Here is a 27,539-nt window from a genome sequence, read left to right as displayed (position 1 = left end):
TAATAAAAAGAAACTTTATTTTGCATTGTTCTATGACCATTAATACACAGCGACAAATCAAAAAAAAAAAACGATGAATGCTCGCTATGACTATATGAAGTCTTTTTACAGTCATATCATCTCTATCATCTCTATCATCTCTAGAGGGTAAGACATGCTATAAATAGATTATACGACGTCCCTAATAAATATTTACTGCTGAGAAATAAATAACTTTTTTTTTTTTTTTGCCGAAGTGGATTCGACAGTCCAGCTTACAGCATATTTACCTGAACTCTTATGTCTTAACATTCGATCGGAATTAAAATGAAAGACATCGTATGAAATGTTTCTTACATGTTACTAACAAGATATTGAAATAATAATAATAATAAATGTCAGGGTTAAATTAGTTTTTCAAATGAGTTGATTGATATTTATTTCAGTTATCTGTCCCTTAAGTACTTTATCATAGAGTGTCGCTCAGCTATGTTCATATTTAGTTTAACAGTACTGTAATTATATATATCATTATATATTTATATATATTTATATATAATGTGTATATGGAGGTGTGTTTGTGTCTTAATACTGATTCACTCAGTCGATCAGAGTTTTAAAAATATTCACACAGGGAGAAAGAGCTAAAATAGTTATTGCTCAAACAAAATTTAGAAAGGCTAAATGCACACTAACACACACACATACACACACACACACACAAAACCACGCATACATAGGTACATATATTCACAAATATATCTGCACAAGCGCTCACAAAAGTCCCAAAACACAACATCATGTTTAACAATAAATAAGCAAATGTGATGTTTACTAAACGGATTCTACTGTAGAAGCTGCTGCTGTTGCATGGGTGCACGAACTCAGCGACAAACATCCACACATTAGCCAGGATGCACTGTATGGACATTTCACACTTGTTCTCGCTACAAACGGCGCCCCGTCTTCGGTTTCCAAGGCACCTGTGGACGGTTGATACTTCGATTGTCACACACTTGATGTGCAGTTGTAAGAAAGTGGGTTGGGGGGAATGATGTACCTACATGTGTGTGTGTGAGTGTGCGTGTGCGTCTGCGTCTGTGTGTGTATATATATATATAGAGAGAGAGTGAAAAGAAAGAGTAACAGATTCAAAGTTGACAGCTTTTCTTTTTAATTTAGTTTCCTTTTCCTGTTATTTGGTTCTGTTTATTAAGATAACATGTATTGTGACACCCACTTCGTCATGGCAAGCCAGAAGTCCTATCCTAGAGGAGACAACAGACAGTGGGAAAAAAATAGAAAATAGAAAGCATCCTTCCCTTAATCTAGCAAGGTTAACTACACAGGCTCTGTCTTGTGACAGCAAAAATGAAAATACAAACGTCTTTAAATGAGTACAATAATTGAAAATGAATCCAACATGGATGATCGTAAAAGCATGGCGATGCTACACGACCGGGTTTTCAAATACATTGTATAAAATACAATTCCAATCTACCTGCTTTACATTGAAACTTGTCTTAAAATATGATCCACGTACAAGATGCCTGCAGCTGTGTAAAAAAGTAGGAGTCTAGGGTCAGAGTTCATAGGTCCAGGTAAGTGACCCTAGTGGCGGTCAGAGCTCCGAGAGAGCTGAGTACGGCGCTGGCGATCATGACGGCGGTGGTGGAGCTGACGGCGTAGACGATGGTTCCCATGGCGACAGAGAGGAGAAACTGTGCGAGGAAGACCATGCTGCTGACGATGGCAACATCCGTGCCCAGGCCCGCACCTGCTTCTGCTCACCTTTCAGTCCGTTGGAAAACTGTAACACAGAAGCATAGCCTTTAGATGTACTCAGATTTCATGGCAATCCAATCAGGATGCTATGTTTATATTCAAATGATAAACTATATCAATGTATGTATAAAATAATGTTTATATAGAGAGAAAAAGAGAAAGTGCTTGTGGAGGGATTGGAATGGGTTGAGGAACAGAAAAAGTCGACGAGTCACCCACCTACCCCAAACAGACATTCTCCAACACACACACAATTGTTGCAATCACAATCAGTATTTACATTAAAAGTGTTCTAAGGATCTTACCAAGCCCGAGGTGTGATAGTGCGCCACCAGCAGGTAGGGCATGGTGAAGAGAGTGGCGTACATGATGCCAGCTGTGGGCGACAGGAGCACCACCGCCACCTTGTGGCGAACAGCCGCCATGATGGCCATGCCCGCCGTGAAGACCAGTTGACCAATCACGTACACGCGCTTGGCCCCTGTAGTTAGGATGAAAATAATGACAATATCGGTTTCCGTGACTTTGTAAGTTGTTATGGATGAAGATAATAGCCGAAGAAGGAAAGTTCATCAGCTAAGGTGGCGCCCTCAAGCTGTCCACTACACTAGACCTTACATAACCCGCCTACTACAGAACTAAGGCAGTCCTTACGTAACGCAACCCACTAACGGTAAGTCAGAACAGGAATTAGAACTAAGATGCTATCTTATCGGAAGTGTCTTCTCTACTGTCTGGGAAGATATATGACAGACACTTGAGAATGATGGAGAATAATCATTATTTCTTCAACAGACGGAGGTGTAACAAAAAAATTTTGTAAATGGTATTTGTCGGATATCGCTTGTCCAGAATGTTACGAACTACATCCGTAGGGAACAAGCTTTGGATAAATATTACATCAAACAGCGACAGGTTTCTTTTGTACTGAAAGGTTACACATATAATCACAATATTTTTCTAAGATATCGCCCAAAGTCAAGCTAACTTAAACACCATACAGACCCTCGGACATCTTATAGAATTGAACAACAGGAAAAATAAGCGGACACAAATTTTGTTTCAGGGACTATGGTCCTCGGGTGAGTAAGTCCGAATTGTATATACTCGTCACGGAAATACATGTATGATTTATCTACCTCCGCCTTTATCTCTTTCTCATATGGGGTACCCTCTGACATCTGAGTAAATGATCGCAGATCTTTCCAATTATTTTCTATGCACAGAAATTTTGAGCTACTAGTGTCATTGTATAAAAGGTCAAATAAATATTAAAACAGGCAGCCATACCACATGGAAAAAAATGTCATACTACTGTACAATTTGGTGTGGAACAGAACAAAATGGTGGATGTGCTTAACTTAAAGCCCCCTAACCAACCCACGCACAAACATGTCTGAACACAAATACACTATTTTATCTTCTTGATAACTATGAGGATGAAGATGAAGATAATGGAGTCACTTACTGAATCGTCTGACAAGCTTTTCTATGAGCAATGAGTAGACAGAGCAAGACAGGGAGTAGAGGGACATCCCGAACGAACCCAGACGCACTCCCTCGTCGTAACGGGTGTGTGCGTCACTTCCGGGTGGTGACTTGGGGTCCCCGAAGAACACCGCCTGGCCGACAAAGTCGGTGAAGTAAAGCGAGTAACAGACCAGTGACATCCAGCAGAAGAGGTTCACGAGGCAGAGGACCCACAAGCAGCGCGGCATGTGGACGATGGAGCGCAGGTAGGTTTTGAGTGTGACGTCAGCAGACACTTCAATTGTTGGATGATCGTTAAGGTCCAAGGTGAGGTCACCTGCTCCGGACTTCCCTTGAGGGATCTCTCCGAATCTGTCTTTCGTTTCGGTAGCGTGACCTCCGAGAGCGGGGTTGTCGTGGCCGCCGCTTGGATCAACTTCTGGGTCTGACGAACCCAGTCGGCCGTTGCGAAGCGCGTCCCTGAGAATGGCGTTGTCTTTGATGTGATACAAGGTCGGGTTGTCTTCGTCTGCAAATTTGTCAAACCTCGACCTGTCAAAGAATCCGACATTCTGACAGTCCTTTGACGCGCCATCCCCGCTCCTTAGAGCCCCGTAGTCCAAGGTCCATGTCTTCTCGACAGACCACTCCTCTGCCTCTGTCTCGGCCTCTTCATCGAGGTCGTTGGTGAACTTCTGGTATTTGGAGCTTCCCACCTTCTTTTTCTTCCTCTGCAGCTCTTCTTCCGACAATCCTAACTCCTTTAACGGAGTTTCTTTGAAACTGGTTACTGTAGAGACCACGCAGAAGAGGAAAACAGCAACGACTAACGTGAACACGACACGTATGTGGCCTCCGAAGGCTTCGCCAAACTTAGTGGCGTTCCAGTCGATTCCACCCATAACATACCCCACGGTTCCGCCCAACCCAGCCATGACTGTGAACATGGTCAGGCCTGCGGAGTGATCTTCAGGCACGCTGACATCGAGAAGATAGGCCCTGCAGGGGGACTGACAGGCGTCACAGTTAAAGTCCAGCAATGCTACCCCTAGGATAGTCAGGACGATGCCTCGGAAGTGCTCCTCAGACAGCTGAAACGGAGAGAAGCTTTTAGGCTGCGATTTTTTACTGCCATCGTCTTCTGATGGAGAGACTCCGTCGGGGGTGCGATGTTCTGAGGGATAGATACTGCCAGGAATACTTTCTGCCACACCAGCAGTCGTCACAATACCGGAGTATGGAAAGACTCTGGACTCGTCCTTACCGGACATGGAGTACCGAGTCTCGCCAGCCACCTCTTGCGAACTTTGGTAAGACCACTCTCTTAACGAGGAGTTGTCGAGAAGCCTAGACCACGTGATGTCATACTTGACCTGTGACCCTTTTGGCATCTGGTTGTTATCGGCCATCTGTTGTGGCGAACCGCGAATTCTCACGGACGTATTTGCCGTGGCAAAATATTTCGGGTGATGAAGAGTGGCTGTTCCGTTGTCACCCATAAGTAGACCTAAAACGAACACGGGTATCAATGTATTGGGTTAAAAAGTCAGAATATTATAGTCAATCTTTCAAATTCTTAAGAGAAAACTTTAGACAAACTGCTAATATCAATGTCTAGAACTATAATGTAGTTGCATAAAGGTGTGCTCTTAGAGTAGATTGCAGAATTGAAATATTAGAATATTATTATTTTTTTAAAAGATTAGGAGACAGCTGCAGCATGCAGGGCTAAACTAGGACTAACTAGTAGAGTTTAAACTTTACATTAAATGCCCAACTACAGACCTTAAATCACATATATAAAACTACTGAATAAATAGTGCGCACTAGAACAAAAGTTGTTAAGGCATTTACCACCAAATTGTCATATAAACCATTATGAGATATATCAAAAATACCTACCACTAAAGTTTCAAAAACAAAGAGTCTTAAATAAACAATATCCAAAAAATATGAAAATACTTTGGTAAGACATTCCAAATGCTCAGTATGACTTAAGAGTTGCAATATGGCGCCTGTGGTTGGCTTCAAGCAGAGCCAGTTAAGGTCTTTCCGTTGGTTTCGGATCAGTGCCTTACATAGACTCAACCATACTAATGAATGTACCCAGACCTTACATAACGCACAAGTTTTAAAAAGAGCTTACTTCATTCCTTATGTAACGCACCCCACTGAGGAGCTAACCCCAGACCTTACGTAACGCACCCCACCACAGACCTTACCCAGAGCCTCTCCGTTCGGCACGAGAGCCAAGCCGATCACTATGCCGACGGTCATGGCCAGAATGAAAGGTCGTCTGCGGCCAATGGCTAGCGGGCAGCGGTCACTGAGGGACCCCATGACCGGCACCAGGAAGAAGCCGAGGACGGGGCTGAGACACCAGATCATGGTCATGAGGGACACGGGTACCCCCAGCTTCAGCAGGATGGGGCTGACGAACGCCGTCTCCGCCGCGTAGCACAGCTCGATGCCGCACACCGCCGCACTCAGGCGGATCAGCTGCAGCTTGGTTTTCCGCTGGCTTGTGGCGCCACCCTGCGGACGAGAAAGAAGATTGAGATAACACGGAGTCTGCAAAGAAGCTCGGAAACCTTAACAGTCCTCACATGAATCCCAACTATTTCATTTGATACTTCTGTTGGATGCTAAATTCAATGTTTTTGCTGGATGCGGCTCATGCCTCATCTCCATAAAATTACTGATGTATCCATTACCAATGTATCCTACTGATACTGTTGTATACGATGACTGATGTACACAACGATAATGCTGCTGCTGCTTCTGTTACAATTTTTCTGCACACAAGTACTGCCGCTAGACAGCGAGAGACAGAGCAGACCGTCCAGAGAAATATAATACCGAAGCTTGGCAACGAGAGAATTAATCAGCCCTGGCACTTAACTATTTTTATCCTCATATCAGAAGATTTCTTCCTGATAGGATTCATTTGTCAGCGATTGGGCGGCCATTTTGCCGCGGTGGCCAGGCGCCTCTTACTGTCGGATCAAAGTCTGGCCGGTTATTCCGTTCTTGGCGGCGCTGACAGCTTCCCGTCCTCATGGAACACAGACCCTGAGCTTGTGGACTGCCAGGCTTTGTACGGTCCTCACAATAACGGCTTTTGTTGCCAGCCAGTCTGTGTCTTTGTGTCCGAGCCAGCATCTCACCCGTTGTTGCTGCGTGGTAGGCAATGTCACGTGACCCACCACGCGTTTACACCAAGAGGAGTTATATGTTTGTTATAGGTTTATCAGATGTTTACCAGGTGTTAATGGCGTGTATGTTTTTGTGTAAACAGTCTTACATGAAGTGATAGCCTTATTAGCCTAGATACATTTTGGAGGCGAAGTATTGTTGTACGATTGAACTGAAGACAACTTGAAATGCGATGACTTATGGAAATGAAAATATCAGAGCTCTAAGTCTATACCCAACTGATATAAGGAAAGTGCAAGGTACCAGTACCTGAGTCTTCTCAGCCCCAGCCTTTACGAGTCCGGCGAAGCCCAGCCCCACGTACTGGACATACGGGTGGTTTTTCAGGGTCTTCAGCGCTCGTAAGATTCCAACGTCCATCTCGACCCTCCGTTCTGTGGCTGGCCTCTAGTCTGCAGTCAGGAATGTAAACATTGTGATTACCATCTTTAGCATTATGTAGCAGCTGTTATCATAGTGCACGGCCTTCTGACCCAAGAAATGAAGTTGGTTGTTGTACCTGTAAGCAATTCCAATATTTAATAAATTTAAGTCGTTTACTTTGTCCTTATTTGGTTGGCTGGTTAATTATTTCGTTTGGTTTCGGATTGGCTTTTTGTTTGTTTTTATAGGGTTGGTTTCTGGTTTGGTTTTTTTTTTTCGTTTTTGTTTCTGTTTTTTTTTTTTTTTTTTGAGGGGCAGAATAACGCCGTTATATTGTTTACAGTTGAGACTCAACACAATTTATAAAATTCTTGTCTCTAGATGAAAATTGAGTAATAAATTTTTATATCACAGCCTCTTTAGCCAGAGAGAAAGGTCAGTTCTTTCCAGTTACTCAACCAAACAATATTCAGTTATGAAAGTACACACAGAACATTATAATTCATATTTATAAGTAAATTGGGTGCTGAGGAAAATTCAAATACTACAAACTGCGGGTAAAATTTCTTGAAAAGGTGTGTGGTACTTATATGCAGGCTCTGTCTATGACACACACACACACAGGTTACTATTAATAAGTGCACTTATTGCACCGTTCTCTCTCTCTCTTACATCTTCACACACATACACAGCACATACAAACACTTTATACATATCTACATATATATTTACAAGCAAAGTTATTAATAAGCACAAAGTAACAGCATTAACACCCAGCTACAGTACACACTCTCTGTCTCTCTCTCATCTGAAGTTAAATAAGAAGTTCAAGACAGCGTTCTTCAACTTGATTCGGTCGAGGGAATATCAGATCTCTCTCTGACATTTTCACACACACACACACACATCCTGAAGTCACACACACACACACATCCTGAAGTTAACTAAGAACTTCAAGAAAGCTTTCTTCAATGTGATTCAGTGGAGGGAATATCCGATGTCCCGCTGACATTTTGCGGTAATCGATGCTCGTGGTTACAAGACGTCCAACCTGCTGCAGGGAGTTGCTCACAGATTTCACACTCATGTCTGTAGACGGCCTCCAGGCGAACTCGCGGTTTTGTTCGAGCTAGATAATTTCAAGGGAGAGTACTCCCGCCAACTGTTAAGTACATACTAACGAAGAAAATCTTATTTTCCTGACCGTAATTCTCCAGCTAAGAAGCCCTGAAAGTCTGTAGATAGCTGACAACAAGTCATAAACACTACTTGGTCTGTGTGGTCTCATGATGGTGTACCCCATGGTCCACTAACCATTTCTTGAGCTTGAATACATCTCACCCCCTACCCATCTTGTCGCATTTAATGACAGACATTGTCATCTCTTCAAGTTCTATTTTGAGAAATAATTATTTGTAGGTGTGTAACATTTTTTTAAAAAGCTAAATCCACAGGCTTTTATAATACCCTGTGTTCTTACTTTAAGTTTTATATTGAAATGAAAGTAGAAATGTAAGCTGGAAATAATGACTACCGTTATCTACAATCCCCCAGCTCGTCCAGCAATATTTCTGTAGTTTAAAAATTTAACGGACAAGAACATCACGAGTATTGACAGGCGAGGGTGGGACACGTCGACAGTGTTTCAAGAATTCCCTAAGCAAGTGCTCTGTAAACAAGACCAGGCGCTGAAAGTCTGTCTCCATCGTTTATTTACTGTGCCTGGGACATTGAGGACTTCATCGAAATTTTTTTCTGTCTTTTGCTGGAGACAGTGTCACAGCAGAGGGCTCAGCCGCTACACTGTAATGAAGCCATGAAAGCGAGATGTTAAGTGAATTGCTTTCACTGCCACCCGGTCGTCTCCTGGCGCTGAAGATGGTGGACGGATTTCGCAGATAATGTCACAATGCAAGTGAATGGTGTTGTCCTGATTGTGTCCAATCTGTCTGCGAGCAGAAATTATCCTATTTTGTCTGGAAAGTATCGAATTTTGTTTTGCGTTTGTTTTTATCGCTTATTTGAGGCACTCTCATAGGATTTCGATGTTTCTGTTCTAACAGCAGTCGACTCATTTAAATGGTAAACAGAACTGATACACGGAATTTTTAGGCTCGTTTGATTAACCATTAACAAGTTTGAAGGTGGCTATAATTAGCAACAAATCGGTTGCAGTTTGTGCTTTATAAATTTCGGATTAAACCTAAGTATACTGTTAAAAAAATAAATAAGCCGATTAGAGTGCGCTTGATAAAACAGTTTACAGTGTCCCTGAAGAACTGAACACAGAGTTTATGACTGTGAGCCTCCGGCTTGGAAACAAAGTGCAATAAATATTTTATAAAAATATCATGTAATAGAGAATGTTAATTGTCGTATATTTGTTTGATGTCTGGTTTTATATTTTGATTTTTTTGTGTTCGGGAAGTATGGGAGAGTAGTTAAGGCGCTCGTATTCAAAAAGGAGGAATATAAGGATAGGTTGGTGGGTGAATGCATGAACGGATGAACAAAAATGAAAAGAAGACTGACAGACCAATTTGCATGCTAGCTAAGTCAGAGGGATGGAGGTAGGAAACCTGCTCTTGGGAGGAGCCGCTCGGGAGAGCTCTGATTACAAGTCATCACAAACAGACGTGGAACTTCATGATGACAAGCCCAAGGGCGAGTAGAGAAAGTGGTAGAGAAGATAGAGATAAGTGACGACAAACTACAACTACAGAACGACAGCTGCACCTAGCGCTGCGTGTGTAGACAACAAGGGTCACGACCCTTCAAGCTGCAGCAGCAGCTATCGCTGATGAGATCAATGTTGTTTTTCCCTCCGTCAGACACTTATAAATATTACAGCATTCCAACAACAGACATGACAGTGCACACCCGTGGTGTCTGCCGACTTTCGTCTTCGTCGCTTTGATGAAATCTGTTTGACGACTGCCGTCTGCTCATCAATACCCATCCATGCGTAGCCAATGGCCCTCGTGTTGTACCTTCACACACTGCTGTCGTTTGAAGTGGATCTTGTTTGTGACAGTTATGAAGCATTTGTTTTGGTCCTTGCATTTGATTGAGCAGCTGTAATGATTGCTGCAGCTTTCTTGCCTGCAATGTGATATTTCTTTCTATTGTTGATCTTCGTCGGCAGACTCCATGACGATGAGAAACAAGGATCATGAATTTTGTTTTTGCTTTCTTTTGTTGATGCTCAAGAGTTTTCAAGGAACACATGTCTAAGTGGTTCTATCTCCATTGAAATGTAGGTCTCTAAGTGAATTCGTATATATATATGTGTGTGTGTGTGTTTTCTTATTGCAGTACAGTCCTGCTAAAGACCGAAGCATAGAACTGAAGCTGGGTATGTTAAGTCTAAATGACAAATGGACAATGTTTGTAAGTAATGTGCTTTCATACAACTTAATTATAAGTTGAGTGCACAGTGCTTATATATCTAAGTAAAAGTGTTATTAAGTACACATCTTCTTCGGTATGATTTTTTTAAAAGTAAGCATTCACTTCAGAGAGGCTTCGTAAGAGATTATAGAGTGTTCGAGATCATAATTAGGATAAAATTCAAAGTTTAATTGAAACTTACAAAAGTGCTCTTAGTCTATTTACGTAAGTGCAAGTAATGATTTCTGCCTGCATCAGTCTTAGAAATGTCAGAAACATAAACAACAACCTGCATCATGATGAACTGACATGTCAGCAGCACTCTCTCCCTTCGTCTCTTAAAAAAGCAGAAAGTATCAGGCTGTAACATTTTGATAAATATATAGCTTTGGTCTTTCCCATTTCTAAGGATCATTATTTATATTCACATTGAAAACTATCAAATGCACGCTGCATCCTCTTATCTTCTGCTGTCGGCGGTTGTACATCGATTTGCTGTGAATGCCGAGAGACAGATTTGTCTTTCAGAAGCCAACGTCTTCTCCGCATGAACTCCTTCTACTCTTCTCGTGATGCTCCTTTCTGGCCTGAGCTTACTGGAGTTTTCTTTCCAACAGAATCTCGTTACTGCTTCTCTTACGATGAAGAATTATGTATAAACATTGTAAAGTAAGGTTCGAAAATTTCACAGTGATTGATGTCTTGGACGCCACATCGCATGTTAAGGTAGTCGCGAAATCTTAGTCAGTTGGGGAACTGATGAGGTGTTAAAGACCAAACTTATCTCGGGTCCAGATGTTTGGAAGGATTTGCCCATCTCCTCTACCTCGCTTGAGTTCCTTTCTCACCCCTTTAAAGAGACAGGCACCCACGGTGGGATGGAGCAGTATCCATACTGGGGTATCGAACCAGCTACTGTGTGCGGTTCTGGATTCGAACGCTGCTGCTACTGAGATTAGACTATTGGCTTCTCCATCTTTTTTCCTTATAATAAAGTTCACCCAGAGCTCAAGCATTCTACAAACTTAATGTTTTATGGGAAGGTTGCTGATTTATCTTTTGTTTTCACTAAACGTTTTATCAACCTTCATCCTCTCTGCTGAGCTCCTCGCGCTGTTGTGTTACACATCCTGATGTTCCTGTGTCATGGCACATCGTCCAGAATGTCGATTCAGTTTGGACCTTTACCTTTACCATAGGAATCTCTTGCTTCCATGACAGGTGGAACAGATTGCAGGCGACGTCGCTAACCGATATTGCAGTCGTCCTGAAAGCTGCCCTACTCCATGAAGAATTTATAACACCAGATCTCGTGACTCGAGTTTTGATTTTTCTAGAATGGTCCAATCAGCGCCAGAGAAGGACTGTCTCCACGCTGAGAGTAAAGAGCACAAAACCGATTCATCAGGCTCATGGAAGAAAAAAATTTATGATGGAGAAACTGGAAAATGTTCTAGTTTCCAACTGCATGTCCAATCAATCTTTTTTAATACGTCTGTACTCTCAACACCACACTTTTGTGTGTATAAGATACATAAAGTCTTGAAGAGGTATAGCTGTCAGCTATGCCTGCCAACTTTAAGTGAGACGGTGATTTCAGCATCTACTATGAGAAACTTTCCGTTAATGACTGTCAGAAGAGTTCAGGCAATGACTGTCAGAAGAGTTCAGGTAATGAATGTCAGAAGAGTTCAGGTAATGACTATTACAAGAGTTTCGGTAATGACTGTCAGAAGAGTTCAGGTAATAACTGCGCGATATGCACGCGATGCCATCTCGTTTTCATCAACGATGTTGACAGTCGATGCATACACAGTTGCGAGTCATCAAGGCTTTCAGGTGGACCGGCAGTTTAGGTTGATAAATAATTGAAGGTCTTTGCTAGCGGCCAACATTTGCTTCCCGTGGTCGATTTATAACGGTCTTTCGGGGAGGCGGCGATCGATTGACGGTCTTTGCGTAAAGTGATTTCGCGAATCAGGGGATGGATGGAAGAACGGAGAATGGACACGGCATAATGATTTCTGTTCTTTGAAAATCTGACAAACGGATACACTATTCCGGTATTTCATCTTCGGTGAGGCGACTAGCGAGAGAAAAAGTAACTGATACTCACGATGTGGCTTGAAAAAGACCACTTGTAGGTATTTCAGTCGTTCTTTGGCACTCATTTTATTATTATTCATGAACATCTTCAGGTCCGAAAGAAGACGTTCAAAGGATTGTTCATAAAGTTCTTTCTTCTGTTGGGTCAAGAAAAAGTCGGACATGCCATCTTTGCCTAAAATAAGAGTCCTTCCCTTTATCTATCTTGAGTAAGATGTCACTGCCAAGATAGTCTTTTGATCAGTGTCTGAAGAAAAATATATCTTTACATTATTATTATTGAAAATGTTTTTTTTTTCTCGGAGCTCCCAACAAAGAAAAATTTCTATGTCTCTTGCGACCATAGACAATAAAGATGTCTTGTATGTAGTTAAATAACATCCTTAGCATTCTAAAACCAGCCATCGGTCATAAATCTTTGCCGTCGGCCTTTTACTGAAGATCTGTTTCCTATGTTACATCCGAAGTTTATCTCCGGTCGGTATTTTAAGAACAAGACGTTACGCTATGATATTAATAATGAACGCATATCCCTCCCACAACAAAAATTTAAAAAAAATAAATATAATAAAGAAAGAAATTGAGCTATCACACAAAACTCCACTCTTCTCCTGTCCTCGTTTCCATCTCTCGTTCTCGTTTTTTCTTTTCTTCTTCTTCTTCCGTCTTTTTCTTTTAATCTTCAGATTAAAAACAAGATCAGTAATAGGAAACCTACGGCAAACTGAGGAGGAACATTAATCGCAGAAATAAAAGTAATCCCAAAGCGCCTTTAGAAAAAAAAAAGGTCAATAAGATGAAACATCGACGGCCGAAATTTGATCCTAGAAAGAGAAGAAGAAGTGGAGTGCCTGGCGACAGACGCAGTAACCCTGTCCAGCCTCATTAAGTTGTGGATGCTGACATTCATCAGACTGCTGCAACAGTTTATAGGCCACGCAACCCGTTACATTAACACTGATGCTACTCATGTCTCAGACTGTCCCCGTCTCAAGTGCTGTCTTTGTAGCCTCGTATCATCTGTTCTCCTCTCTAGATGAATCTGTCTTTGTACAGAAACATACAAGTTAGTAACCTATTAGTGTCATTATCTACTCTACCTGTGGTGGCCTTGAGTGTCATTATTTTGTCATTATTCGGGTAGGCTGTATTGATGTTGCCGGGAACAACACAGTTCTTTAGGGTAGCAGCCATGACCTTTTCTCATCATTCTTGCCTCGTTATGATAAGCTCATCTAAACCTCAACAGTTTAAATCTTTGCCTGGGGAAGTGCCTGCGAAATGATGGATTGCTAAAAGTCACTTTAACAAAGGACTTCTTTCCAACCTCTGAAAGCCTCCACTTCAGGTCGGTTTTTACTGTCAGGAGAGAAAGTGGACTAACACTCCCATAATGCACTCTTCAAAGGCTCTGGGAGGTTCCACAGATAACATAAGGAGCTGAACCTGGTAATAAATCTCCCCCCAACGGCTCGCAAAAAAACTCCGTTTCCATGGCAACTCATCAGATCCTGTTGACTAATGTTCTAAGAACTCGATTATCGCTCGAAATTTCCACACAGTTTTGTTTATTCTGTTTGGGATTTTTGTTTGTGGTGGGGATTCCTTTCAGTTTTCTTTGAATTTATTGTATTGTTATTAAACTTGATTTTATTTCTTTGATCTATTTTAGTCCGTTTTAATTTAGTTTAATTTATTGTACTTCATTTAAATTTCATTTTCTTTTATTTAACACTGTTTTAGTGAAACCTGTCTTTAGTATGTGCGTAATAATTTCTGCTCTGCTGTCAGTGTAACATGAGTACTGCTTTGATATTGTCTATATACACAGTAAGCTTTTTTTGCCGACAATTCAAGTTTCTTCATTCTCGATTTTTTTCTTCTGTGGCCTACAGATATCTACTTGAAACATTTCATTGACTGCTCACGTATCATAATAAAGACATAAATAAAGAAAGTGTTCCCCTCTCTAGTCTTTAAGGAACATTTGTAACGATAGTGTAATATTGACTGTGTATGCTCTGTAAATTTGTAATGAACGCAATGTATAGAAATTGTGTTGATTTATAAACATCCGGAAAAGGCAAAAGAACATGCAAGATCGCTTTTTGTTGATTTTAGTGCTGCGTTCGATACAACTAGAACCTTAATTGTTGTCATTGAGACTGATATAGGATTTTCATCTTGTACATTCACTGGTTTTGTGGATATCGGGAGTTTTTGTTTCACTTGTAGACAGCAGATGGTTTTTGTAGATGATCGGTATTCTGTTGTTATTTTCTGTATCACACCTGTTGTATATACAGACAGCTGCAGAAGTACTGAAGAGAATAACTATCTTCTTAAATTTTTTGTTGACACCACATTGTCGCAGATGCATAAGTAAGATCATGGCAATTCCTTACCAACGTTTGTCCTTTGGTAGGAGAATTTTCTGGAATTAAATATAGATAAGACAAACGAGATGAACATAAGCTTTAGAAAAATAAAATATGGCGCTGTTATCTTTAAAATGATGAAGACGAAGCCTATTAAAATGTTGACTCATTTAAACACCTAGGCATTGTTTTTCATTGCCGGCTTAAATGGGATTTTAAAAAAAGACACTGAAAATAATGTTAAACATGGTCAACAAAATGTGTACCTGTCTCAGTTCTCATGTTCTGTTATTGTCTTCTTCTCTGTAATTTTTTTCAACAAGAAGAATAAAGACGAAAAATAAACAAAAAGTAGAAGGGAAAAGGGCAAGAAAAGGGGAAAAGAACTCATGCTTTATGTGATATTCTTTCGTTTTCATGCTTTTAAATCTTGGTTATCACTTCTCAATTTCATCTCATATGACATTTAAAAAATATAAAATTTTAATACCACTCCTTAGGGAACATGTGAAATGAACTTCTTTTTTTATTTTTTATGGATTGATCCAGACATTGAATGGACGAAATTCAAAGAAAAAAGTTCTGCAAATTAAAGGCGCGGAAAGTTCAGTCCATTGGTTTGCAGTTTACACCGATTGAATTCCGGGATTTTAGGAGTTCTACGACAAAATGAGAATTCTGTTGCTTGAGGAATGCCATCAGCCACGACAGTGACTTAGTGCACAGTTGTAAGAAAGGAACTGACTTCTAGACTAGAGACGGTTGCAACATATCTATGTAACTTAGTTTCCTGGGCTGGGTCAAGGGTCACTCGCTCTGGGTGCCCTCAGCTGTGCTTTTCTCGGGGTCAGCGTGCCCGGTCGACACCCAGCATCCGGACAGGGAGCTAGGAAAAATAAGCAGGAGTGTCGACATCGTTTGCAGAGCCCAGAAAGTTCCAGTCCCTCGAGAGTGATACACCCATCCTCCCAGCCCTCCACTTTTCGGAGTTTTCTCCCCTTTTCTTCATAACGCAAATCTCCGAAACTGTCTTCGCCCTCGCAATGTCCTTACTGAGCGCCAATCAAAATTTACGACGCAAAATGACTTGATTACGTGAACAAAACCCTTCTTCTGTTTCAGCTCGGTCTTCTTTCACCTTTTTACTAACAATAACTTATTTATGGACATGGAATTTGATAAGACAAAATAATCCCTTATCGCATTCTTTTTATGTTTGGTTCCAAACCCACGTCTCTACCCTAGGTGGCAACATCTGCAAATTTGTTTTCTTCGCTTCCCTTGAAGCTCTCTGTACTGCAAACTGTTTTATTACTGAAAAAAAATCTCTCGCTGAATCCTCGTCTTATTTTTGGAAAGCGTCCTCTGGGAAAATCGTCTTTTCAGATTATTTACACCAGGCTTTTCTAAGTATGTCCACGATGACTCTGTCTGTAATTAAAACAGGCTTTCATGTTTCCCGGTAAATGTGAAGGAGACTTGTTTCCCGCGCTAATAGGCCGGCATTTTGAGAAGATCACAAGGATTTGTTAGAGGACTTACAGACGTGTGGAGATAATTAGCGCTAACCACGCTGCAAACAGCTTGTGCTTACCGCCCCTTGAATGGCCAACTATTCGACTTCATTGTGTGCGTTGAATTTATCTTGTACACCAGCAGCTGTACACTCGTCTTTCTGTCTCTCCCATCATCACGGTACCTACCCACAACATATTTTCAGGAAAAACTTCTAATTATGGCTAACAGAACTTTTGGACATGGACAGTAGGCATCCTTAGTTAATTACCATCAAAGGACTTATTTATTTAATTACTGTCGGAGAATTTAGGAAACACAAAATCAGTTATGTGTGACTTTTACATAATATTTCTTGAGACTGTGGAGTTTGGACAAGATGTCGCAAGAGTGAGGACACCCAGTGGCTCAGAGGTAAGCCGCCTGTCGCCCACACAGTGTAAAGCGGGATTCATTCAGACTCATTTGTATCACGGGTCACGTGAGACACACAACCCGAGGCAACATGTCACTCAACTGTCTTCTTTTCTTGTCCTTTTATTTCAATATCTATTTCTCGCATCATTTGGAATCACATCGTTTAAATCATTTTTTTTTTCCAGAGACTGTCCCGTTGGTTTACTTAACCGGAGAATCTGTTGGATAGGAACCGCTCAGGGTGCTATCCTGTCTTCGTGCAGGCAAGGGTAGCATCCTGCTTACTGCTGTCGAAGGACCCATGTGTCAGTTCTTTGCCGCACGCTGATTAATTAAACAGAGGCCGGCAACAGGCCGCGTGCCCCGGCCACGGACCGCAGAGCTTCGCAAACATCGCCGGCCGCATCCAGCGCCATCCTCAATCGATGACGATACATCGGGGGTGGACGCCCGCGGGAGAGACGAGACGGGTGGGAAGCGTTTGGGACAGTAGTCATGGTTGTAGTTGTTAGGGGGTGAGTGTGGTGGCCAGGGCAAAAACGATCTTAGAAACGGACGAATTCGGAAACATTACTGTCGCAGACTATTTCGTTTGTTAGTTTTTGAAAGCGAGTAAAGTTTGATCTCGTCGGCGAGGAAACGTGAGACTTGTTGACGAGGCAGCGTGAGGCACTGAGCATGCGCGAGCGAGGCAGAGTAGAGATGATGACGTGTTGTAACAGCTGTTGGTTTCTAATGGCGATGATGACGTGAGTGGTGGTGAGGGTGGAGAAGGAAGAAGTCTTTGATGACAGGTTGATGTGAAGCAAGTGCATGTAAATGTTAGTCTTCTGGTGTGCGTGGGTGTTGGCGTGATTGTGTGAGAGTTTGTCTGTCTGTGTGTGTGTGTGTGCAAGTGTGCGAGCGTGCGTGCAAAATCGGTTGTTTGTTGTTTTCTTTTTTATCGTTTTGATAATCCTGGTGACAAGTAGATATATAGGTATAATAGAGGCAAGAAAAATCTGTGAATGTTTGTGCTTTGTGCCTGAAATATTTGGATAACTCTGCATGTGCACAATTATGCGCGTGATGTATATCAATGCAAACTTAATTGAGGCAAACAAGCAATTTCTAGGGCAACCGAGTCCATCTTCACACACAAAATCCGCACTCACACACAAACACAATGTCCCTTTAACAATTTAACCAATGTACCCTGACAGCAGCACAAATCTTTTATCTTTCATCTTTTCTTTTGTTCCCAGTTATAGTTTGATTCGACCAAGTTATTTGTTGGCATTCGCTTTATTTTCAGTTTGATGTGATGTTGGTGTTTTCTTTCTAATCGAGCGTGCATCAGAATCAAAGCCATAATTGCAACGGTCGTTGCCAGCCCATACAAAGTCAACTTTAAACGCTTCTCAAATCACGTGAATCGTACACCAGCGCCGCCAGCATCCGCCGCATGCGTCAGGCGCCGAGGTCGTCGTCTTGTCGCTGCACGGATGCCGGGGGTCGCTGTGCCGGAGACACTGCCGCAGGCGGGTCACCAGAGTGAGTGTCGTCTGGCGAAGTGGTCGTCTTTGTAGGAACACCATTAGCCGCTGCCGACAGACCCTCCCAGGGCTAAGGGACTTCCATGCCAAAAGACTTTCACAATGAGGCTTTAGAAAGTCTGAGTTTTGTAGGCATTTCTCTTTAGCATTTTCTCTCCGTCTCTCTCTCCCTCTCTCTTTCTCTCGCATGAGGAGGCACAAAGAACTTCCTTACACACTGTCACGACAGTTTGTGATTACGGGTACACCACGCCAACAACAATACAATTCAGTTCAGTTCGTCCTACAACCGGTGTTGAGGCATTGTTTTGCGTTCACCAGTCGTAGGGTAGGTCCGATGGAGCGCAGCAGATCAGACAATCAAAGAATACAATTATCAGCTTTCAAAATCGGGATCATTCGTGCTGGTATGACCATGAAGATAATCATATTACTTTAGAATTCCCGGTTTTCTGAGATGAATGACTTTGCATGACCTTTTGTTTCCTCGTGATGAGTTAAGGAACACTAACTGATTTTTCAGTTTCTGATGACAGTTTTAATCCCTCCTGGGAAAACGTCGAACGTTTGACCAAGTCAACAAAGTTTTTGCGTAAAGGTCACATGGTTCGGGTCAACATGCTAATCCAAGTGAAACCTATTTGTCTAGACATTGCCAATACATTTGCCAACACAATGAGACTTCGGAGCGTTGACGGTTTAGTACTTTGTTTAGTTAAGAATGGCGTGTAGAGAGTACATGGCTGCTTGTCTTGCAGTTTCTGTCAAAAGTAATGAAGGAGAGAGAAGAATTATAATGATCGTTCCGCCTTCCCCCTCTGTTGGTGTAAATATATCTATATATCTGCGAAAGATACTTGTCGATGGAGCTTGTGGATGTTCCTTATGGGAGGTGTGAAGACGCTGTTTGCAAGTCGCAGGAAAATAACACTCCCGTTCCTCCCTCCAGCAAAATGCCTGTCGAGGAAATCCGCCAATCAATGAACGATTTGGCATCCTTAAAAGACGCCGATGCTTGAAATGAAAGAGGCCATGATGGCGGCCATGTAGAATGTGTCACCTGTATCTACAGAGAAAACTTACAGACTTGGGAGCCTAATACTATATTGCAGACAGAATGATCTGTTGTTGTTGTTGTTGTTGTTGTTGTTGTTGTTGTTGGTGGTGGTGGTGGTGGTGGTGGTGGTGGTGGTGATGGTGGTGGTGGTGGTGGTGTTGTTGTTGTTGTTGTTGTTTGTTTGTTTGTTTGTTTGTTGTTGTTAACGGCTTATGGTCATTGGCGTATTTGTTCTTCAATGCTGTTACTTCAGATCGTGCACAGAAGCAAAGCCACTCTCGTTAATAAACACGCAACAAAAGGTCCTTGCACCAATGAACACCATTGTGATAGAATCAAAACATATAAAAATTAAGCTGTCAACGAAAAAATTCCTATGTAAAGAGACAGAGCATAAAGCATGCGCTCATACAGGACTGAAATATTCATTGACAAATATGAAAATCATTTAATGTGTTGTTTCTAATTGTTAATTATTAATTACAAAAACGCAGCCACCTCTTTTGTCAATGTACAATATTTTATGTATGAAGGATGTTGTTTTGCTAAACATCACCCCTGATTTATAACTGTGTTCATGAATATTATTATTCAATGCTCTGTGTTATGTGTCACATACCAGTCGTCCCTCTGGTAGTCGTTTAGCGAACTTCCGAATTTTATTGTCAGCTTTCGATTTGAACTTCATTTGAGTCAAGGGTAATGAGTAATTAACATTCGGAGTTCAACACTTGCAGTCTTGTATTTGCTGCACTCTCGTTGTCCCTTTCTAATGTTCAAGTTGACAGCTCATTTGAGGGCAACGGTGGGGGTTGGGGAGAGGTGCGACCCAATGTTTCGAGTCAAGGGGAAATAATGCAATGATGTGCCTGGATGGCACCCTGTCTCCTGACTATGCGGAACAGATTAATCGACAGGGTCGGGGGAGTGTGGGAGTGAAGGAGAGAAACCGGTCGCTCGTAATGAAGAGAGAGAGAGACAAAATGTGTCCTGGCGACAGCCCTCTTCACTCACTCGCTTCATCCCCTCCCATCTTTCTCCTGTCGGTCATCACTGTGTCCTGTTGGTACCTTTGCAGTTTTTGGCAAAAATTCTATGTCTGGATTTATGTCTTAATTTGCCAGGCGTTGTTTTGAACTGGTCTTCTGTCTTCTGAATGGCTAAAATAAACATGCAAAATAAAGGTGCTCCGGATGATGAGTATAGAAAAGTTCGCGTGTTCACTGTGTCATCTACACTCCTGAATATAATTTTCCTCTCTTCTCACTCACCCGCGCGTGCATATACATGCATAGTATAAAACAGAGTATTCCCTTTCTAGTAGAGTAATTATAATTACCTATTTTATTCAGGTCAATTTCCAGATTCGCGATAAGTCTTTATCACTTATTCAATACATAAGAATAATGACAGACGATTTGAACAATTATTGTCCTACAAATAAATTCTTGAAATGCTCAGTTAACTTAACTTTTATCCTGGTCCTCGGTACTTCTCCGAACTCCCACTAATTTATACGATAGGAAGACTTCTTCAATCATCTTTTGACACCAGGCTTCTTCGAGTCCCGCTAACTAATACAAAGACATATGGACAGGAGTCTCTCCTACCAAGCCCCATCAACTTGGAACAGATTACCCGTCAGCCTTCCTCACTCTGATTCTCTTACCACCCTCGTCTGAACTTAAAGACAACCTATCATCATCATCAGCAGCAGCAGCAGCAGCAGCAGCCTTAAGAAACTTCTATGTAAAGTGGTTCGAAGAAACAAATTCTGTTGAAGAAATTCGGGGAAGATTTTGTAAAGACTGTTCGATAAATAAACAGCCCGTGTTGTGAAGACAAGCAAGACCCAGACTGTACATAAACTGTAAACTGAAGCACAAACTAAGTGTAAAGAAAGCATTAACAAGTGTAGAGGACCTCCCAAGCTCAGGTCTGGCCTACAACTGATGGCTTTCACCAGGTCTGCGACGAACTATTTTCTTCCCAGGAAACGAACAGCTTCCCTGGCCGCGATGGTCTTCAGATGTGACCTCTGACCTTTTCAGCTATATCAGAGGTGTCTTGGGATTTCCCTTCCCTGCCGTCTTCCCCTGAGGGGAATTTCATGAACACGATGTGAATGAGTGCATTTCTTATCTCACAGAACTGCTTCTTATTTTACAGTATTTCTTATTTTACAATTATATTTCTAACAGTATTTATTTTTATGTTACTGTATTTCAAAAGAAATAGCTATCCATCTGAAATAACTATTGTTCTGACACCTGTTGTTGTGGACTACATGATAACATTTCCATCTGTGTGTCAAAATAATAGCAGATATGTTTGACTGAGTATTGAGGAATCTCTGGTGATAATAAGCGTATCTTTATGACTTATTATTATATTCCCTTCTTTAACTCAAGGGAAACAAGAAAAGGGGAAAACAACCTGACACATAGTGTCATCACGCTCTTTGATGTGAGTGATGCTTCTCGGAGTACAACTGATCAACCGAGTTCAAGATATAAAATGTCAAGGACTTGTCACATTCACATCTTATAAATATAAACGGAATTAAAATCGAGCAGACACGACTGATTATAATTATATCAAAATTATCGCAGTACTCAATATTCAGAAGCTACACCAAAGACCTTTATTTACGCAGGATGGTAATTTATTTCATTTTTAGACAATGACAACATTTATGTGTGAAGCCTGTGAATTGTCATTACATAAATGCCTGTCCTGAAAGTGTCACATTTTTTGCGCCTTAATAAAGCCTTGGATCTTGATGGTTGTGTGGACACAGGGTTAGAGGGTACTCCACGGTATTCGTGTGGGCAAAGCTTTAATCAACAGCCGAGAAAGGAATACAAAGGAACTTTGTAGTGTCTAAGTGAGAAATCAGTTTCTGTTGCACTGCGAGTGTTTGTGAACTAAGGAGGCATTCACAGCACGTTTCGTGTCACGACCCAGTCGTTGATCTCTGCCTTCTGCGAGTGACTTTGAGGGCTTGAGCATGGAGGGAGTGAGAACTTGTGTTACTGGACTGCTGGCAGACGATTTTTGTTCCCAGTTAACTGCTAAAACGAGGCTTGAGACTACAAAGCTTCCGGTTTAGTCACATTCTTTGCTTAAGCTCGACGAGACTAACAGCGGAGAACTTCGCAAGAGGCTAAGCGTTGGTCTCGGCAGACAGACAGCAGTCCACCTACACACGTCCATGGTGTGACTTTGAGGTCACGAGTAGGAAGTGAGTGAGAATGAAGCACAAGGGGAGATAAGATTATACCAGTCCTAGTGTCAAGGTCTCAACTTTTTGCCGACATGAGTTTTGAGAACATACACTGCGCAGGTGCGAGCCGCTACAGGTAATTTCCGGCATGTGACTGTGACTTTCTAACTCACGCATGTCTTATATTTACATAGCAATATGTTGTAAGTAGAATTGTTCGATTTATCTTCATATGGCTGCAGTAATAATCAATCATCGTTAACTTAATAGCTTTGCTTACTTAACTAGTTCAACAGAAATTATTATTGTTATCTTAAAGTCTATTTAAATAGTTTGCAGTCTTCCTCTACTCGTTTTTTTTATATTAAAATGATTGCATGTTCCTGGTTCATCTGCGCATGCGTGTCTGTTGAGTCCTACGCATGCGCATGTGTGTATGCAAAAGATCGCCTCGAAAGAAACTGGCTCTAACTGTACGAAGTTTGTTTTTATTTTTTATTTATTTATTTTTTTTTTTTTGAGTCAACAGATTCCCCTCAAGAGGCTGCGCTCACATCACTTTTTGTTTGCGCATGCGTTGTGGCCGATCTGCTCGAATTTTAGCTGTTGATGCACTCATTTTTTTAAGCTCCAATTATTTTTGTTTCAAATGTTTGGATAAAATATGTTTCTGACTCTACAGTCCGTATTATGGATATTTGCTATTGGACATGCTCACGCCACAACAGGAGTTTGCGCCATGTCCTACTTGCTACTAGTGGACAGTAAAGTGAGAAGACAGCTATCCATGAACATGTGTATCTCCATATTTAGTTGCTCCTCTCTTTCTTGCCTTGATAAGACCAAAACTATTTCTCCTCCTCGCTGTGTAATCCTCATCCATCTGCAACACCCATAATCCGTTGCAACTGGACTCTCCACAGGGGAGTAGTCCCTGTAGCCTCTGGGACCATCGGCAGCTGTTGGCTTCTGTTGGCGACCAGCGTCCCTGCCTGTTGGCCACATCTCATTGGAGTTTCGCCAGAAGTGATCTCCTTTCTTCGCTCGTTACCGAGGCCTTGAGGCTGGGATGCGAGAAACAGAGTCACTTCCGCCCAAAGAATGACCCAGGGCCTAACGAGATGTGAGAGGAAGACAACACAGGAAACGCTTGATTAAGGTCGATGTGATCGGAACCGCTGGGACGCAAGTCATCATGGGAAATCCATATCACGTTTGTAATACAAACCCAGATTCCAGTGAGCGGCCAGCACAATCCTCTTAGGTTCAACGACAAAAATTGATTCTCTCAGCTTGGAATGCAAGAGCAGGAAATACTTCCAGATTTTTTTTCTATCTTTTTTTTTTCTTGTCGTTTCGTTGGGTGATTTCGGCTAGATTAGTTTAACGATGATGGTTGAGGTCGTTGTTTAAAGTTTTAGATGAACATTTATTTTGGTTCATGAAATTTTGTTAGTGCAAAAAATGCTACTTACTGCATATTTCATTTTATCTTTTTACCTGTTTTAAGTCTCATTTAAAGTATTTGACCACATTTTTATCTGAAGGTCCCAGCAGAAATTATAGATAAATCTTGTATTTCTAGAAATTGGGAAGACCTTCAGACAGTTACAAGTGTTCCAGTAAAAGATACAGTTAAAAAGCTGCAGAAAGTATTCTCCTTCTACTCCAGCTTCCAGTCATCAGGATATACTAAAAGATATATATATATACGTTTATGCGTGTGTGTATGTGTATGTTTCCATATTTTCCACAATTGACAATTTTCTGTCTCTCCTAAAATCTTGATTTATTGTTGAAAAATATACAGCTATTGTAGGCTATAAGTATCTTTCACTTTGAAATATGAACGTTAGTCTAATAAGCCTTCTTGTTTCCTAACATTTTTACCTGAAGCCTATTGGTGGAAGATAAACGCGATTTCCCAGGTCAAATCCCTTTGCATAAAAATCCCAAATGTGAACCTGAAGGTTTGGAAAGGAAACAATTTCTGGAACTGAATGCGGGACATCGGCACAACCCTTCTGTCGTCGTCTAAGCCTTCCATTCTTCATTAAAGATATAGTGATTGGTGTCTCATGCCGAGCCAGCAACTAAGGCTATGTCATGGCAAAGCAGCCAGCCCTGTAAACAATTTTTTCTTAAAGGGACTTTCACCATCTGAAATTGTCCCAAGAAAAAGCGAGAAGCGGAGCTTGGGGGTTGCGGGTGGGAATATCGGAATTTAATGGGTGAAGTAAGATTGAGACAAGACATGATGACAAGTCAAATGGTTTCAGACTTCACCACCGCAAGCTGTTTTCCTTTTTTTAAATGCCAGTCTAGTTTTAAGCAGCCAGCGTTATTCATTACAATACATTAATAACGAAAAGCTATTAGCTTGGCCGTGTGGGCGCATGGTCCATAAACCACGGACCTCTCTCCTCATATCTCGGAGCTCAGGAGCTCAGCCCGCTAGTCCCATCAGGCGTAGCGCGCGATAATCTCGGGCAAGAAATTGGAAAGATCACGAGAAGGCGAGAGGGCAGGTCGCGGAAAGAATGACGAAGCGGCCGATCACCTCGCCGGCCCTTCTGTAATTCCCTGCCACTGCTGGAGATGTCTGTCCTCCCCTGCAAGATGGCTGCAGGCTGGCACAGACTTGATAAGAATGACGGACCGTCCGGACCACGAATTTTCCCATCAGGCCCCTCGCCTTATGTCCATTGAGATAGCTCTGATTATTGGAGCGATGTTCCACCCCCTTGGTGCGAGGGAACAGCCGAGATGTTGAACAATAGTTTTGTCTGGAACTGAGTGGAGGACTTTGCTTCTGGAAGCAAGCGTGGCACGAAATATACCGTAAACTGACAACATAACCTTTTTTTTCCTACCAAACCATCCAACCAACCAATGAATTTGAATTTTTAGACATAACTATCAATAGACATTTATTATTATAAAATAAAACAGACATTTCTAGCGTTCCCTCTCCATTCAAGAGACTTGGTTGGACAAAGCAAGGACCGTCTCTCCTTCAAGATAAGATTTTCGTCAATATTAATATTTTTTTAGTTTTGTGAGTTCGTCTTTAACATTGTATCAACCAAGAATCCCAGTCACAATTTAAATCGCATCGAGAGTAAGTGGAGCGAGCTGACAGTGACTGAAGACTGTAGCAGACGGCACCAAAGTCCAGTAAAAATACAGAAATGGCCCTCGTTTCACTTCTATTGTTTTCTTCCCTTTGGGGTCTTATAATAAGTTTCTTTATGGCCATGTGAAGTAAAATCCGCTTTTGATTACAGTATCCTGCTTCAAAGGCTGGAAATTCTAGTCTTCCTTCTCGGTTGTAGACTTATTACAATCGGCCTAACTGCCTCTTTAGCAATCATTGACATCTTGGTCGTCAAACCCCCTGGGTAGAAAGCCGAGCCAGACAGTATTGTTTGCTTGACCTTTCCATTTTAATAGGTGGAGACAGGCGAACAAACACATCTAATATAAGATGTAAACAGTTGCAGTGCGATATCTGGCTGCAGCCATTTGAAGCACAACAATGGGACCAGGGAACATAAACTTGCAGTAAGTATAAATAGCTTGTAATACGTGAATGTTTAGGTATATCTGGGAGAAAGTTAATAGTCGGGTACCCAGGTCTTTTCAGAGACATCTACAATGTATTCACGTAAAGCCTTTTATCATACATCTTTGTGGTTTTGAATCTTCTCAAGGAAACCTGAGTCGGCATTGTAAAAAAAATTCTAAATGTTCAGAAATATGTGTTCTGTGGCTCTGATACCTAAAAATCACACGTAGTATAATTATCACGGTCTGGTTATAAAAAAAGAAGACATGTAAGGTTAGGGTTGCTATGCATCTCATATTATATAGCTTTTCTCGTCTTCTACACCGTTTACCCATTACGAGAATTTTCGAATTTATTAATTAAAGAATATAAGTAAAATAAACAGTCTCCCCTCGGTGGGATATAGAAAACTAAAAGTGCACAGTGTTTAAGAGTGCATGCAACATATAAAATCACCTGAAAGAGACTTAATACAGTCTTAATTGCCTCATCATCATCATCAACAACAACAAAAACGAAACAGATAGGACATGTGACCTGCTATGTAATAACGAACATAAGCGGCATTACTTGTGAAAGGCGATAAAAGAATTTACCTCTACAATGAACAATCTTATTTCTGTTGCTGCAAAGACGAATGTCTGACAGAACCAGCTACCTGTGCAGGGTCTATGGAATTCGTGCCGTCATCACGAAAACAGAATTAAAAACAAATAAACAAGTGAAGGGGCATCAAGCAGGCATGAGAGGCAGACAATGTACAGGAGAGTGAGGCAAAGTACAAAGGCCGTTTCCTACCTGTTCAGTCTTCAAGGCAATGTGTATGCGCACCCCGTGAACGGGAGGACCAGGCACAACCAAGCGCCGACGTCGTCTGCTGCAGCGACTGTGACGACTTGCAGACGACATTGCCGCGCGCGCCCGCACGCACGTGCCTAGACGGCGCCTTGCTGCGATTTACTTCCCGCCCTCTACCCTCCTCTCTCACACACACACACGCACACCTTCATATCCCAACCCTCACATTTCTGAGTGTCGTCCCACTCCTTCTGTGAAACCATCTTTCCGTTACGTCTGAGACCTGGTTACTCATGGTGGACATCAGGAGCTTTGTCATTGCCAAACAGCTTAATTCGCCTTCCCTACCGCCAGTCACAATTAGATCCCTTGAAGAACGGATAAAAATTGCTCTTATTAAGTCGACATAAAGATCTGCATAAAGTTCAAGTTTTTTGTAGTGTTTTCGCTGTATATCGACTCATTCCTTCATCGCTCCTCCATGGACTGGACTGGCTGCACCCCAGTTCAGACTTGCTTCAACTTAAGTTTAAAGTAGCCAAGCTCTTTATGGTCAAATCCATGTAGGGGTGTGATGTCTGAGCAAGCCAGGTCAGTCGCTACGACTTCCTGTTTCGCCACAGATGAGACAGATGGGGACAACCGCTCCTGTCCTCCAGTGTCTGGATGCCTTTGCCCCTCATCGCGTCGTGGTCCATGACCACCTTGGAAGCGTTCAGCGCTGGTCGTTAGACTC

General features: G+C 41.8%; 1 protein-coding gene across 1 annotated transcript; it reads right to left on the bottom strand.

The window, feature by feature from the left end:
- Nucleotides 1-214: 214 nt before the first annotated feature.
- On the bottom strand, nt 215-27,001 carry LOC112557963 (membrane-associated transporter protein-like). The gene is made up of 6 exons (XM_025228138.1): nt 26,804-27,001; nt 6,700-6,842; nt 5,457-5,769; nt 3,233-4,741; nt 2,070-2,245; nt 215-1,789 (listed from the first exon to the last, which is right to left on the bottom strand). Exons 2-6 carry the CDS (start codon nt 6,808-6,810, stop codon nt 1,637-1,639), a joined length of 2,262 nt encoding a protein of 753 aa, XP_025083923.1. The 5' UTR covers nt 6,811-6,842; nt 26,804-27,001; the 3' UTR covers nt 215-1,636.
- Between the last annotated feature and the right edge of the window lie 538 nt (nt 27,002-27,539).

Source organism: Pomacea canaliculata, linkage group LG2, assembly GCF_003073045.1.
Source record: "Pomacea canaliculata isolate SZHN2017 linkage group LG2, ASM307304v1, whole genome shotgun sequence".
NCBI classification, from domain to species: domain Eukaryota; kingdom Metazoa; phylum Mollusca; class Gastropoda; order Architaenioglossa; family Ampullariidae; genus Pomacea; species Pomacea canaliculata.
Note: the sequence above shows the minus strand (reverse complement) of the source record. Positions and strands in the feature narration are given on the sequence as shown.

Coding starts and splice junctions, on each gene's coding strand:
- LOC112557963 (XM_025228138.1), bottom strand. CDS start 6,810: ATGGACGTTGGAATCTTACGAGCGCTGAAGACCCTGAAAAACCACCCG. Junction 5,770..6,699: donor CTGGGGCTGAGAAGACTCAG/GTACTGGTACCT, acceptor TCTCGTCCGCAG/GGTGGCGCCACAAGCCAGCG. Junction 1,790..2,069: donor ACTATCACACCTCGGGCTTG/GTAAGATCCTTA, acceptor TCTGTGTTACAG/TTTTCCAACGGACTGAAAGG.